The 15,981-nt window shown below is 36.0% G+C and overlaps 1 protein-coding gene and 1 long non-coding RNA gene across 2 annotated transcripts; both read left to right on the top strand.

The window, feature by feature from the left end:
* The first annotated feature begins 284 nt into the window (after positions 1 to 284).
* On the top strand, positions 285 to 1,205 carry LOC148607562 (uncharacterized). The gene is made up of 2 exons (XR_015915203.1): positions 285 to 551; positions 975 to 1,205. It is a non-coding gene; the product is annotated as an uncharacterized LOC148607562 (long non-coding RNA).
* Positions 1,206 to 2,822: 1,617 nt separating this feature from the next.
* LOC148607561 (cytochrome b-c1 complex subunit 9-like) lies at positions 2,823 to 6,197 on the top strand. Its single transcript, XM_088546337.1, has 2 exons — positions 2,823 to 3,037; positions 5,913 to 6,197. Exons 1-2 carry the CDS (start codon positions 2,897 to 2,899, stop codon positions 5,964 to 5,966), a joined length of 195 nt encoding a protein of 64 aa, XP_088402463.1. The 5' UTR covers positions 2,823 to 2,896; the 3' UTR covers positions 5,967 to 6,197.
* The last annotated feature ends 9,784 nt before the right edge of the window (positions 6,198 to 15,981 follow it).

Here is a 15,981-nt window from a genome sequence, read left to right as displayed (position 1 = left end):
TTACGGATCCAGGTGTATATATTTTCGGGGTTGAACCCCCAGTTCTGTTGGAAAATTTTGTAAATCGAATTTTAGTTTACTTTAATCGTCTGTCAAGCATAAAACCGGAAATATGCTTGTATCTTGTGCCTCAGAACGAAAAAAAAAAAAAACAATTTTCGTGATATCTGTTTTGCATTAGAAAAACACCCAGTCGCACTCCAATCTTTCACCATATTCTTAACGTTCAGGTGCACGTGCAAAGCAGCTAAGTAGGCAATAATAAATACCACTTACATATGGTAATAAGGTTAAAGAAATTACCAGTGTCTAGTTTATTTAAAATTCTGGTCCATCCTTAAAAACAGTCGTCCCAAGACGGATCCAGACACATTGAAAAGGAGGGTGTCGGCCGGGGTTCCACAGAAAAAAAAACCGACCCAAGTCGAGGAAAGGAAGCAGGGAATAAATTATTTAATTATATTGTCTCTCTCTCTTTTTTTTTGGTGCAATTGATATACTGCGCAAGTGAACGGTAAATTGGCGCACTCGAAGATAATGTGTGCGGAACGGTAAGTGCAAAAGTTTTGTATAAAATGTGTTGGTTTTTTGGGGGGTGCATTTTGTAAAACGGTGGGTGGATTTATTATTTACAAGAATAAATTTTAAAATATGTTGAGGAAGGTTTAAATACTCACTTGCTGAAATCTACTTCATTTAAAACTCAAAGGACTACCTATATACTACCAATGAATTGTCCACTTACCAAAGGTTACTGAATACGCGTGAAAATGAATATTGAATATTTTTTATGTTGTCTTTTTGTTCATTTGATATATATTAGTATTCAAATATTCTGTGTATCTTCTTTTGACATTATACTAGTTGCTTGGAATATAACGTTGATGTATGTGACTAAATATATTTGCCTTGGGATGAGAAACCTCGAATTTCCTTGGGTCTAGAGGAAGTTTAATAATTGGCTTGTATTGCAGATACATGTAGTAGGATCTATAAATATAGTGACGGACGAACGGAAGGATTGCATGGTCACTATGTATATCGTTATCATATTAAGGCAAGGGGGAAACAATTGCTCGTCAATGAGAACGGATCGATCCATCTATATACTATAAGTACCAAATTACGGATTGTCTAAACATAGCTGAGGTCATCAGGCGCGGATCCAAGGACTGGCGTACCGGGCGTACGCCCCTTCTAAATCGGTAAGAAAAATAATTTTCACCATAAGTTTCACCCCATAATATTTTTTGCCTTGCTTTGCACGGCATTTAATTTAATTTACTTCCTGGTCATTGAAAAAAATTGTTATCAAAATATTCCATTGATTGTTGTCTGAATACCTCGGTGTTTTATTCGGAACTCCTCAGCCTTTCTGAAAACAAAAGAAACGTTATATATTGGAAACTTGGAATTTTTTCCGCCCTTCATAAATACAGGTACATATGTACATTTGTAACTATGGCTACCTCACAGATTTGTTTCATAAGTTATGAAACTCTTTTGATAATCCTACATGTAGGTTCTATAGAAATATGAAATTTTATAACCTTTAATTCGGTTAAATAAATATGAAAATGTCTAATATCCTTAGATTTTTGTTCCTTTTAAAATTTAAAAGAAAAGGATCGTTCTTCTACAGCTTCATATCATTTAAATACACAAAAAAAAAAAAAAAATACCAATCATCTATAATGCAAATTTCGATATGCTGTACACGTAAAAAAGATTTTCTCTTTTTCATTTGACGATAATTACCGACCTTAATATTAATCATTAGTGACGGATCTATGCAGAGCTGGGTCTGGGGTTAGGACCTCCTTCTTTTGAAAAAAAAATGTTCATATCATGCAAAATTGGATAAAATAAGCAAAAAATAGCCTGGAATAGCCTTTTTAAATTTCTGGATCTGTCCTGTTTATCGTTTTGGTTTGGTTTTTTTTTATAGGTCTTAGAACAGATGATCTTTACCTTTATCTTAATACGATATACAAATAATATAAAATAAGCAATATTAGTATTTTTTATCCCCACCATCCTTAGCATTGTCACATACATGTACATTTATAGTTAAGATGTTATATGAATAATTCTCTAAGTTTTATTTCATATATTTTAATTTTTGTCGAATCAACCGAGGCTTCCTTCCAAGGCCTTTTCGAGTAAAAAGATGTTTCATGCATGTAATTTCATTACGAGATTTGCATACGCAGAAATAGGTGACCAGTGTCGAGGAACTTAGATAATAGAAAGGCCTGTTTTAAGATAAATATAGACTCTTTTAGTGTGGTCTATATGAAACCTGATTGGTATATTAACTAAGGACTTATCCGTGGTAAAGTAATCAAGCATTAATTCATAACAAAACGTTTGAAATGTCAAACATGAAGAGAATTCCCCTATATGTAATAATCAGTAATACATGTAAAAAAATCAATTGTTCAAAGAAAAAAAAACTTTTTTCAATGAGTATAAGAGAAAAACGATGTGGGCTTGGCTTCATCAAGCATAATTAAATGAAGATGTATTTTGTCAAATTGTTGTGACTTATATCGTACGTTGTTCTTTGTTGGTTATGTAACATTATCTTGCGGTTATTTGGTTGTTTAATTTCGAATAACTCTTCAATGAGGAGGTAAACGGTTTAGCCTATATTCCGACCTAAATAGTTCTACACAAGAAGCATTTTTATTAATCCGAATTGGGACATATGAATTAAACCAATACATTTATAAAATAGTTCTTTAAGACCAACATTGAGAAAAAGATAAATCTTACAAAAATTTTATAAATAAACATGCAATAAATTTATGATATTCTTGCCCAGGCGGTAAATCGGTCATTTCATCGAAGGTGACTTCCAAAACTGCTTGCCGAAACTGGCGATAAGATAAAGATGGTTTTGCTGCGAAATTTATACTTAGGGATTTTCAGGAGGTCTTCAACCTTTGCAGTAGCAGTAGTAGTATCCGCTATTGCCTTTGAAACAACCCTAAATAACGGCGCTGAAGCTCTGTATAGAGCACTAAACAAGGGGGTAGGTACTAGGTTTCTGTTGGTATACTTTAACATGTACATGTCGCTTTTGACAAATAGGCTACATAGATACAGATATTCAGGCTTGTTTGTTGAAAGGTATTGACGAACTTTAAGCAAACTGAAACGCCATGCATCTTTTCAGTCTCCTTAGTACCTTACGATCATGCTTTCGATTATCTTTGCTTCAGTAAACTTGTATGATTTTAGTCTTTGCATGTGAGGGATAGAGCTCTCTGTCCACAAAATAATTCTTTGACCTTGTCCATAGAGCACAGATACATGTATGTTGTTCATAACTCACACTGTGCATCCGATCCGTGTTAAAACATCTAAAAAGATCACTTAAGTGGCTTGTGACACTGACTCCACCTAAGTAGAAACTAGGATAAAATTGCTCCATTTTTTCACTCATAAATATTTTTTTTTTGACCATAAATGAGAAATGTTATTGAACAGTTAGAACCTTTAAATATATTTGGTATAAAGACAGGAGTAATAAACTACAAACAATTTTTGAAATGGTGACTCTACTGTGGAGAGTGGAGACACTATGACTCCACTCATAACATCTCCACTGTGGAGAATGGAGAAATTAAAATTTTTGTTGATAGTAGAGTGCATGTATAGAATGTCAATGTGAAAATAGGAGGGTTGTATGAGACTGCCAATGAGACAGAAAATTAAACTTCTACAGGTCTCCACATGGTCTTCAATAATGGGCAAAACCCATACCATTACGCAAGCTGTAAAAGGCCCACAAATAAATCTAAGGAAACTATTCATAAAAGATGAAAATTGACCTAATCTGTAGAAAAAAACATTTGATGAATAGCAATGAACATTAAACAAAAACACTCCCTTCCTATAAGTCATAAGGGGTTGAACGATTCCAATCTGCCACAATCTGATGAATATCACTATTATTGATGGATACAGTGTACATATTTTCCAGACATGTCTTGTTTGTGTTATTTCATTTAGATTTCAACCAGCTACAAAAAAAATGACGCAAAGTCAAGTCTGTAGGAAATGACTATCCTTTATCCCTACACTGTCATCAAATCTAAAAATGTCAAAACAGCAGATAAATCGTTTATGATTTAAAAACAAAAGTTTCAGCTATCATTACCTGGTTTTTGACTTCTGTTAAGCTTCATGAGAATCAGATCGGAATCATAACTTAGAAAATGGCGATGCACCAGTGGATCATTTGCCCCTATAAATCATTCAGATTTTGCCAGAAACTTTAAATAAGTGGAGGGTTACTTGGTCAGTTCTCATTGTTCCTTTGATCTTTTATTTAAAACTTGGTCCCTACATTTTTTATATATCATCAAAATGATGCTTTAGGTTAATTTTAGTCATTGGACAAATAATAACACACTTCTAATGTGGTTTTCACTTATTTTCTTTTGCAAAAGTAGTTTTTAATGTATGCTCATACAAGTATCTTTTGATGTACCTTCTACTGTTAATATTATGTAAAACTGATTTTGTCAATGAAAAAGTGAGTCAGACTATTTTGGAAACCATTTAAGATACTGTGACGGTGACCAAAGTACATGTACTGTCACACAACGAATTGTAATCACCTTGCCCGTATGCCATCTGTTCACCCTGTTTTATTGCAATTGCTACATGTATCTTAACTGACAGTGAATGGATTAATTTAAAATTTTAACTTTACATGCTGTAAATGATATTGGTTTCCATTTAATATCAATATCCTGTTTAGTTGAACTTTCCCATTTTTCACTGTATTGAATGATAGAGAAAAATGTTCTCACAAAAAATCTTGACTCTCTCTCAATGGATTGTGTATGTGGCGTTATATAGATGGGTCATACACTGTACACAATTTTGGTTGCTGTTCAACAGTGTTAAGGATTTAAAAAAATGAGAGTGGGTCTCTTTATAATGCAGTCAAAATTCAATGGGTCATTCTTTAACTTGAATTCTTTGAAAAAATCCTGATTTTACAATGTAATTGGACATTTACAGCTGGATTGTGGTACATGTAAATAAAACATAGATCGCCTCTAATCCCAATCATTGGTTCAATTTCAAATTTCTGTATGAATGGGGGCATACATGTACATACAAATGTAGCATGACAATGAAGACAACATTCATTTCAAAATTTCATTGGATAAAATGCTGACTTTTGACATTCTGTAACTATTGTTAGTTTATAGATCATGGTGTCAAAGTACCTTAATTAAAGATCATATTGCTATGTGAACTAAACTGTAAGGATTCTTTTGTATCATACCAAAGAATTGATTTTATGGACCAAATTTTACATCAGCCTACATGTAGTGCTTAGTCCATTAACATCTTAGGTCCATAAAATGACGTACATGTAGTGACTTCTACACAATAGTTTAACCACATAAAACTTATTTTTATGAAAGTGAAACTAAATGTTTTAGTGCCATCTAGTGGATAGTATTATTTGATACGCATGTCACTACAATTCCATCAAATTTTTCAAGAAGAAATTCTGTCTGCATCGGAGGTTATTTTTTAGTGTAGCCAAGTACATGTAGTCCTGATTGTCCTGCTACCCTACCTATCACATATTGTTTTGGGTGTTTACTAGAAACATTTTATGCCAATTTTAGCTCTAGCATTTATAAAAGTCCAGATTATTTCCCCATAAACTTGATGTAAAATACTTTTTGAAAAGAAAACTAATTACCCTACTTACCTCTCCTGTTTTTCTTCTTGGCAGTTGCTGGTAACAGGAAAGAGGACTATTTTTTTTTTTTTGGTACTCAAAAAGTACAATGGACATTGTCTTGTATATTTCTTGATGCAAAGACTTTCCAGTCACTGCACTGTTTTTACAACTTGCTTCTCTTTCATTTCAGAAACAATTAGATGCAGTGAAAGCCATTTATGCAGATATTGAACAGGATGACTAGTATGGCAAAATAAGGGACTTGCTGATATGCTGTGCGTTAACTTGATTTATCAAAGATGGGAGACCATGGAGCCCCACAGCTTTTTGATAAAACATCGGCAGTTTGATGACGATGAATCAATTCGACACTTAGCATATACAGTTCATCAAAATCTCATTTTTTATTTAATGTGATCCATGATTATTTTTGATGTATAGTGTTATAAATAACATTAAAGTTACCTTGTAATAATGATTTCCTTTATACAAAACATGTAGAAGACACAAATAATAGTTTATATTGAGAAAGTGTATTGAAGTCAGTCACTTTGGTAGAGACTAGAGAGATACATTGTTTTTGCCCTGTCTGTCTGTCTGTGACACATTTGGAAGCACCATTCTTTGGGAACTACTACACCCAATTTCATAAAACTTTGTTTGTAGTAAGGACATATGTTGTTGTGCATATTACCAGGAATGTATAATCCACCAAATTTTATGGAATTTATACCCATTTGAGGGGGTTCTGTTTTGTCCTCATATAACAGCAAAAAAATATTGTTGTATTATGTTATGTGTTGTTGTCATTTGTTGTAGGGGTAGTTGTTTATTTTTTCATTTCCTTGCAATATCTTTAGCTGTAGTGAACCAAAGGTAATAAAATTTTGATATATTGTTACAATGTGCTTGCTGCTAGAGGGAGCTTGTTATTTAAAATTGGGTCACTGGCTCTTACTGTCCTGCAAAGAAAGTAAAATAGGTGTTTATTTAAAAGTGATGTAGAAGGTTTATTTATAAGATAATCCATCATGATCATTGGTTCAACTTCACTTAACTGAAACACTTCCAAATGATCGTTTCACAGTGGCTGAATCCGCTCTTAGCTTTAGATCGGTTTTATTGACAGATGAATTTAAACCAGTGGATCCAGACACTATGAAATTTAGGGGTGCTAGCCAGGGTTCTCAGAAAAAGGGGGTTGTTAGGACATTATTTACAACTTTTAATCAATTTTACACAAGAAAAAACAAATTTTCTAATAAAAAGGAAGGTTGCCAATGCCATGCACCCTCCCCTAGATCTGCACTGAGTTAATATTTTGTACATTGTACCTGGTATTGTCATGTTTAGTTATTTGGTGGTTCTTCAGACTCATTTAGGCTCTGATTGTCCACAAGTTTTAATTCAGGGAAGTTATTGACTTTTTGTCAATTTTTACACTACCGTCTTCTGACTGGAGTGTATATTACTGTCTGTCAGTCCGTCCACGCCATTTGCAATAACTCAAAAACGTTTTAATGGATTTCAAGATGTTTTAATATTTGGGAAATAGAGACATCTTCAACCACAATAAGGTAAACCGAATACACTACAATTTCATATACCTCTGAAACTATGGAAAATAAGACAGCAAAAATAAACGGGACAGGCATTATGTGCCTACAAGGGTAAAAATGTCTTGCTCCGCAAACTCCACCTGTCATTTCAAGTGAGTCAAATCCGGTTTGTGTCTAGTTTGGTGGGTTGTCAATCCGGTAAGGCGTGAATTCTAACAATGTACCTTGTCTAATCTTACACTTCTTACCCGTCTAATTGTAACGACGTAAAACATGTAGTGATTAAATCAACAAAGACTGAATATAATTTTTATGATATATGTTACATGTAGCTGCCTTGGAAGCTTGACGTGTTGAGTTGTATGTCTTTTACTTGTATCTATTCTGCAAGACTATGCTTTCTCTTAGAAACAAGGTACGTACATTTTTTTGAGAGATGGAATATGAAATGGGCTTCACAAACATTCAATAGTTCCGGAAGCTTTATTAACTTGTATGAACTAAGCAATTAAGTACTTCACCGTCTAAGATTCAGGCAAAATGTGTATAAGTTTTGGCACATGAAAAAAATACACCGATATTTTATTGCGTTATCCAAGTATTTATACCTCATAACCTCAAGAAATTACCCTCAAAGTGTTTGTAAAGTTTGCCTTTTTAAGATATTGATAGGTCAAATTTAGTTAAAATGCACTATGGAAAAAAGCGGGAAATTTTTTTTCCTTATAAAAGCAGTCAAAAAATATCTATGTCACCAATGCTTCAGGATAACTTTAAATAGCTTTTCAGTTGTTTTCTAGATGTATATGAATATATTTAAGGAAAAAAACAAATTGAGAAGAATGATGTGCCACTCATTACCTGATTCTTACACATTTGCTATGTTTTTATGGAACAATAACCCTTTCTGTATTGAGATCTGCATTTTTGAGAAACTCATACATTCATCTCCCATTATAATCAACCAAATCGAGAACTACAACTCTTGCATATTACCAATTTCATACACAATCTGTTTTTTTTTTCTCAAAATTAAGTGCAAATCAAAACCAAATGAAAAATTAAGATGCTTATGTGATCAATAACTGTTTCTGAACAAGAAAAATAAGTGAACTGGTGGGTTTTTGGAAAGTATGAATATGTATATAGAAAGGTCTGAAAAATTCCAAACGATGTTAAAACTGTCAAATTTGCGATGCAAATTTTGGTCGTACCATCTGCGGGACTCGATTGATTGATTGATTGTTGGGGTTTAACGTCCGAGTAGCAATATTTCAGCTATATTCAGACGATGAACATGAAATGGATGATAAAATGAACATGAAATGATGATGAAATGAAAAAAAAAAGGGATGGGACACAAGGATAATGAGGTCGAAAAATTTTGAATACCACTAGAAAATGGGAGGGATGGGTAAGTTTGGGCAATTTAGCCTCCTGTGGCGGAGCGCAATGGTTCCTACTCCTATCGAATACCACAGCAGGGTTCTTCAACGTGCGGTTTGCGGTCAGGTTTTCCGTATTATAGCCTGAGAAGCCTAGCTTGTAACATGCCAGGGGTACCCCATTCCACCACCTGGGGCACACATTCCAATTGCTCTGTGGCCAGAGCGCCTAGCCCCCGGCTAGGTTTCTGAGCACTATTTAGTCGCCTTTTGCGACAAGCTTATCGCTGCTGCAGGCCTATTCTTTTGACACCCGGATCTGCACGGGGCCTGCGAGACTCGAATTTGTACCGCTGTGACATCTATGGCAACGCCGCCTGTACAAAGTCCAGCGCCCTAGACGACTCGACCAGCTAGGCTATATTAAAATATAGCTTTGGAATCTATATTTTACAAACATCTCAGAATGTGACGACTCTATTCACTACACTGCTCCATCGGATCAAATTGATACAGGGAAGATATGTAAACGTATAGAAAGGTCTGAAAAATTCCCAACGATGCTGGAACTTTCAAATTTGCGATGTAATCCTACGAGGAGGTATGACCCGGCCAGCGAAAGCTATATTTTTTATATAGCCTAGCTGGCCGAGTGGTCTAGGGCGCTGAACTTAGTGCAGGCGGTGTTGCAATAGACGTCATAGCGGTACGAGTTCGAGTCCCGCAGAGGGAACGACCAAAAATTTGCATCGCAAATTTGACAGTTCTAACATCGTTGGGAATTTTTCAGACCTTTATATATATATATATATATACATATATATATATATAAACTGCTATTTAAATATTGAATCTTGTCATAGATATTGTCACACGCCTGTGTGCACGGTGCTTTACTCTTTTACTCTTTTTTGTTACCTCCGTCTTCACATTGGTATTTATGATGATACACAACCCAATAGAAATTCTGCGAATGTCATGTGTTAATATCCCTTTACAATACCAAGCATACCCCTTACACCAGGTCCAATCCTTTTATCCAAGATATCCCATCTTTGCCAGAAGACTTTCTTTTCGCTTAGTGGTACCAACATGTATAGTACCCTGAACTCCAGGCTCCCTTTTGATCAGAAGCCCTCTTTAACCTTTCTTTCCCAGATACATGTATTCCATCTTGACTGGAATGCCTCTTTCTCAATAAATAGACAAGAAAACTCTTATTTTTAGCTGTGCGTGATTTCCTTATCTCATCCAGACAGAACACGTGCGAATGGCACAATTGAATGAGTTAATGAACGATCGTATCCTACTATCGAAATATGATTGAAAATTCTTTTAAAATACATGTAATAATTGTATCGAGAATTGGTGATTGATTATTTTTTGCAGTTTTTATACGACCGCACGTGTAATGTTACAGAACAGTCGTCTTCGCCGTCTTCATCGTCTGTGGACACTTGGTTTTCGTGCGATAACTTTTAATTAGTTGTAGTTGACCAATTAAGTTATGGAATTTTGATATGATTTTACTAACCAAAAGGAAGGTTCGTATTTAATTTGGATTTTGTTGCCCGTAACGTTTTAGAACAAGGGGCCAAATTGGAAAAAAAATGGGAAGGTGAGTAATTCAAGGTATTATAACGCGCTTAACTCACCTGTTCCATTACGGATGGTCACCCCTGATAAAAAAGTTAGAAAGAATCCTAGTAGACTCTATTTAAAGCTGCATTAGCTGTCATTTTCGTAAATATTTGTTTCTGTAGAAATATACCTTAGCTTTAACTTTAAACTTGCTTATTTAAATATCAGTTCTTGAAAGAGGGAGGGTTATGTATTTTTTGACTAATTGATGAAGGGGGGGTGGGGGTGTCATGATTTTTTTAAAAAGAAAAACCATTTACAATTGTGCTTGTGAAATATCTAGAATTTTATACATAATGTCCTGTATAATAAAGTTTTTTTTTATTTTTTGTTCAGTCATTGTCTCTAATTGTCTGTTTCATTTTTTATCAATGTATAGAAATTACATTGCTAAAAATTTTAGAGCACACTACTAGATGAGGTTATTTATCCTCATGATGAAGGTCTTATTGTGACAACTGAAGATATTAAATTTACCGCTGGTTGTAATGGTGGTTTGCATTTGTTGCATTATACCATATCTGTTCTTTTTCAATTGCATGAAGTGTATGTGCACATAGCAAAACACACAAAAAAATATCATTTCTTTTTTAATAAATTAATTGTGCTTTTGTGTAAAAAATCATGAATATGAAAGATCCTAAAATGGTAACACAACAGTTTACAACTCCTTTACAGACAATTGTAAAAATTTGAATAAACTTTAGTAATAATTTAATTGAGTATAAAACAAGCTTTTTGATTGGTCTAACCACTCGAAGGAACATTGTCCATTTAGGATAACTTGGTCAACTTCATGTTCCCATGTGGGCGAAGCTTGTTTGATTGATGGGATATTTTCCTGCGACGAAAAAAGATGTGGATAATACCATTGACCACCTTTTACTGAAACATCATTGGAAAATACAATATATACCTCAACCACATTTAATAATTACATATGCGTAATTAGGAAGTTAAATAAAAGTTAAATAATACTGACGCTTTTTTTAAATCTGTTAATTTCTGAAATGACGATTTCCTTTGATATTGTTTTTCTTTGGCGTTTAATTTAATTTACAGTTCGTCTGTCTAACATTTCGTGTTTGCAGAAGATTTCCCTATTAGTCTCTAGATCTCTATTACGAGTAAAAAGGCTGTTTCATTCCTTTTGGATATAATCTTTCGTTATCTACTGATGGACATCATGTTGGTTGTTTCTATCAGAGAACCAGAACTACATACTATACACAACGAGCCATACGTGAAAATAGGATGTTTTCGTTTTATATATAAAAATAAACACCTAGCGTTAAAGTAGATATATTGAGAATAGGGTTCACTGAACCAATCCTTCCCCTTTGGTTTCAGTTAACATTAATTATTTAAGTACCAGTCTTTATAATAATCAGACAGGGTTGATTCATACATGTCAAAAACCCACCATTTTTACTTTTATTTATCACTCCGTAAAGATTACAGACCGCAAATCTTGTCTTAGTTTATCATTTGGTTCTTGCACTTTTGAGATAAAATATATATAGAGATTGTTTATGTAATTGGCACTTTGTAAGAGTTATCATTCTTGATTCGATTTCATTTGGTTGCTTTGATTTGGAGATCAATGTATGGTTTTCTCTAAAGTACAGATCTGAATACAGAAAGGACTATTTTTACTTGAAAGTATAGCATATGAAGATCAAAAAAATCATTTGTTCGGTGGGGTTTTCTACACCATGAATCACTTCTACATTAGCCAGTGTCTGAATTTTACATGGGCTGGTATTTAAACCTCATTGACATTGTCTTACTTATGCACATCTGTATATAATTCCTAATCTAGCTTAAACATTGTATCAAGTAATTAGTTGGTTTAAAGGAAATTGCGCTCACGAGGACTGCACATGTTGAACACCAACTTTGGATTATGATTTTGTTTTCACTCACTTCCTTGTATACAGCTCATTTCTTGATTTCGAGTGTAATGCGTTTTGTTCTAATACTGCTGATGAAATCGTTAATCCTTGATGCATGTGTGAAATATAACCCCATAATAAAATTAGCATTGTTCATAAATATATTGTTATAAACAATTTGGCCGATGCCACAGCCATAGATCGAGGATATGTACCAACATATTAGTCAGACTTAAATCAAAGTACAGATTATTGACCGAAATTTGCAATATCAAAACAAATTAAACATTTAGGCTTCATTTCTTGCATTGCACATGATCTTAATTATTTGTTATTGCTATGACTTCTATTTTCGACAATTTTGATTTTAAGAATGTTTTTGTATGCATTTGATTATTTTTGTTTTTGGGTTACGATAAGCTATGTATTTGGTCCTCGTTTTGCTGATGAGAGAATACCGCTTTAAATGCATGTTAATTATAACAACATTTGTAATATTTTTATGACTTCTATAATGTATTAATCGATCGATAACAATGATTGTGGAGTGGAGGACCGTGCGTTTGTTTTTTTTTCAGTAGAATTATGATATAAACCATGAAGCGAAATTTGCAATTACACAAAATTCAAAACACTAAAACACTATTGCACACGCTTAACATTTTCTGTTCTAGATTAGGTTTCCTGTTTCGTTTTTCAAGACTTTACACTGCAATTTTGCGTACTGTTTGGCGTTTATTCCTCGCACCACATCGTACATTTTGTGTACTGCCTGGCGGTTATTCCTCTCACTTTCATACTTGACAAGACAACACTTCCATAGCTTGGAAAAACGATGGGGCCATTTAAAGTGAAATAAAGGAACAACGATGCGGACGGTAATAAAAAGGAAAAAAGGTCAGGGATAACGATTAGACAATAAATACAGGGAACAAAGAACACATGAAATTACTAAAAATAACCACTACAAACTTGGCGCATAGACGAGGTGCACCAGTAGGGTAAGCATCCCGTTTTTCTAGAACTCCCACCGAGTTACTGAAAATAAGATTTCCTGGGTGACAAAAGAAGAAAACTATGACAGTGTAAAAAATTGGTTTCTTGGTGAGATGGAAACACAATAACGATCCACGATATCATGGTGACGACCACGAAAGTTTTGTAGTTATTACTTCAATCTTGTATGACAATAACCTTGTTTTGGAAGCCAATTGTAAAAGGTCTGTGTATTTCCGGCAAGCTCTGGCATAATGTTTTAGTTGTGATATAAAAACTCTATACATAGATGATGCCACAGATGAAAGGAGAGTTTACGTCCTGATAATTCATCGCATTTGTCGTATAGTTACATGCAAGTCATGAGTTTTAGCTTTCCATCGAACTCTAAGAGTATGTCAATGCGTGAGGCTGACCATATAGTGTCTAGTATCATTTTCTCCAAGGTAAAGGGGTGTGTTTTATAAAATCCTTGAATCTAGAATTGTTTTTACTCAAACCGTCGCAATAGCTGAAACTGAGATCAAAGGATCTGGCTGAACGAAGTCCTTTTTATTTTGGATAAAATTAGCTATTAAGTCAACTACATAAACTTGAAAAAAAATGAGTAGCGAAACATTATGTGTACTCATTACAAAACCGACACTCTTTTGAAAAAAACTTTCACTGCAACGGAAAAAATATCTTGTCGATAAAAAAAAATCTAATATATTTACTGTCGAATGTTTCTGGTTCCACCTTGAATCATTACCACTTTGATAGGTACAAGTGTCGTGCTCAGACTAATAATCCTCTTTAACAGCTATAAAAATGGAGGTTAGTTCCGAAAGAGGTTTGGTGGTACAATTTACAGAACCAACTATGAATCGTAGTTTGTATGGATTCTAATGGAGCTCTCGAACCCAAAACGCCGACGAAAGATTACAATCATTGTCTTTTATAAAGAGACTGATAGAACAAATTTATGGTAGTAGTTTCAAAAGGCCGATTCTACACCACCCCCAATTTTCAAGGGGAAATCCTGCATAGGACCCCCAACCCCGACGGCCGGATGCAAACGGACGGCATTCCTATTGAGCATAGGGTAAATACGAGAATTATGACTTTCGTACAGAGTCAGATCGTCCCAGAAGATAGTGGGGATGTGGATAAGGACACTTTAAAGGGAAGGATGTCACAGATTGATACCAATAAAGATATGACATCCGAAAGAAATATGATGGATTTCTTTCTGGAGAATGAAGAAGATTTGGAGGGTAGCACCCCATCCCCCCCAAAAGCAGCAGCAGTGCTGCAATGCCCCCAACCTCACCGCAGGTGGATGAGCATACCCAGCAGTGTCAAAATTGCGGTGCGCAACCGATGAGGCTGCAATTTGAGCATCAACCAGGGCAGCAGAAGACCACCTGCGACCACGAACTCAAGAGGAAGAACGGGCAGTTCTGCAAGAGCAACCCCGCGACTGGGGAAAATACCTACATCACCCCCTACTTTCGATCAGCCCTCACTACCCTCACACAGTCATCCGACCTCGAATTGGAAATCGACTTCATGATGGGGAAGATCAAGGAAAGTATGACAAAGTACATGCGCGATGGGAGTGGGTGGACGTTCGGACGCATCGGGTGGCTAGAAATCCACCTCAACCAATTCAAGCCGCTCAAGTGGGGTTCCTTCATTCCGACTCCATCAGCACTCGCGAAAAAGAAGGCGATCGTCAACGTGAAAAATGAGGATGATCGCTGCTTCCAGTTGGCTTTGCTGGCAGCCCTACATCATGAGGAAGTAGATGGCAATCACGCATACCGCGTATCTCAGTACAAGAAATGGGAGGATGAGCTGAATTTCGAAGGCATCAACTTCCGGTCTCGCTCAAGGCGATTGATAAATTCGAGAGGCAGAATCCCACCATCAACGTCAACGTCTATGGGTTTTATGGGGTGAAGAAGGGTGGGGATGGTGAAGAGGATCTCCAGGTTTACCCACTCAAGATATCCAAGAATACGGGTCCCACCCACGTAGATCTTCTCTTCCTGACTAGCGAAGATAAGCAGCATTACTGCTGGATCAATAGCCTCTCACGACTCTTGAGCTCCCAAATCTCAGAGCATGGTCACGAGCTCTTCTTCTGCCGCAGATGCCTCTCCCACTTTTCCAGGCAGGACATCCTGGACGAGCACATGGAGTATTGCACCCAGAAAGAGGCGGTCAGGATCGAGATGCCGGAAGAAGGAGCCACCATAACCTTCCATAATCTCAAGAAGATGGTGAGAGTCCCCTTCGCGATATACGCGGATTTCGAGTGCTTCACGGAGAAGCTCAACACCTGTCAGCCGGATCCATCACACTCCTACACGAAGGCCTATCAACTGCAGCGATCCTCGGGTTTCTGCTTTTACGTGAAATACGCTCACGGCGACTACAAAGATCCAGTCGTCTACTGCGGGGAGGATGCGGCCAAGAAATTTGTGGAAAGGGTAAAGAAGTGTGCGCTATCTCCAAACTATACAAGGAGAATAAGCCCATGGAGATGACCGACGACGATAAGGCGAGCTTCGAAGCAAGCACGCACTGCCACATCTGTGGCGATGCATTGAGAGGGAATAAGGTCCGGGATCACGACCATCTCACCGGGAAATATCGCGGCGCAGCGCACAACCAGTGCAATCTGGATTTCCAGCTTCCGAAGCACGTCCCCATCTTCTTCCACAATTTGAGCGGATACGACGCCCATATCTTCGTCAAGGAGCTTGGCCACACCGAGGATAAGATAAACTGCATCC

This window comes from Perna viridis, chromosome 9 (genome assembly GCF_037379345.1).
Source record: "Perna viridis isolate PV_CMFRI_1.1 ecotype Kerala chromosome 9, ASM3737934v1, whole genome shotgun sequence".
Classification (NCBI taxonomy): Eukaryota; Metazoa; Mollusca; class Bivalvia; order Mytilida; family Mytilidae; genus Perna; species Perna viridis.
This window is presented reverse-complemented; position numbering and strand designations above follow the sequence as displayed.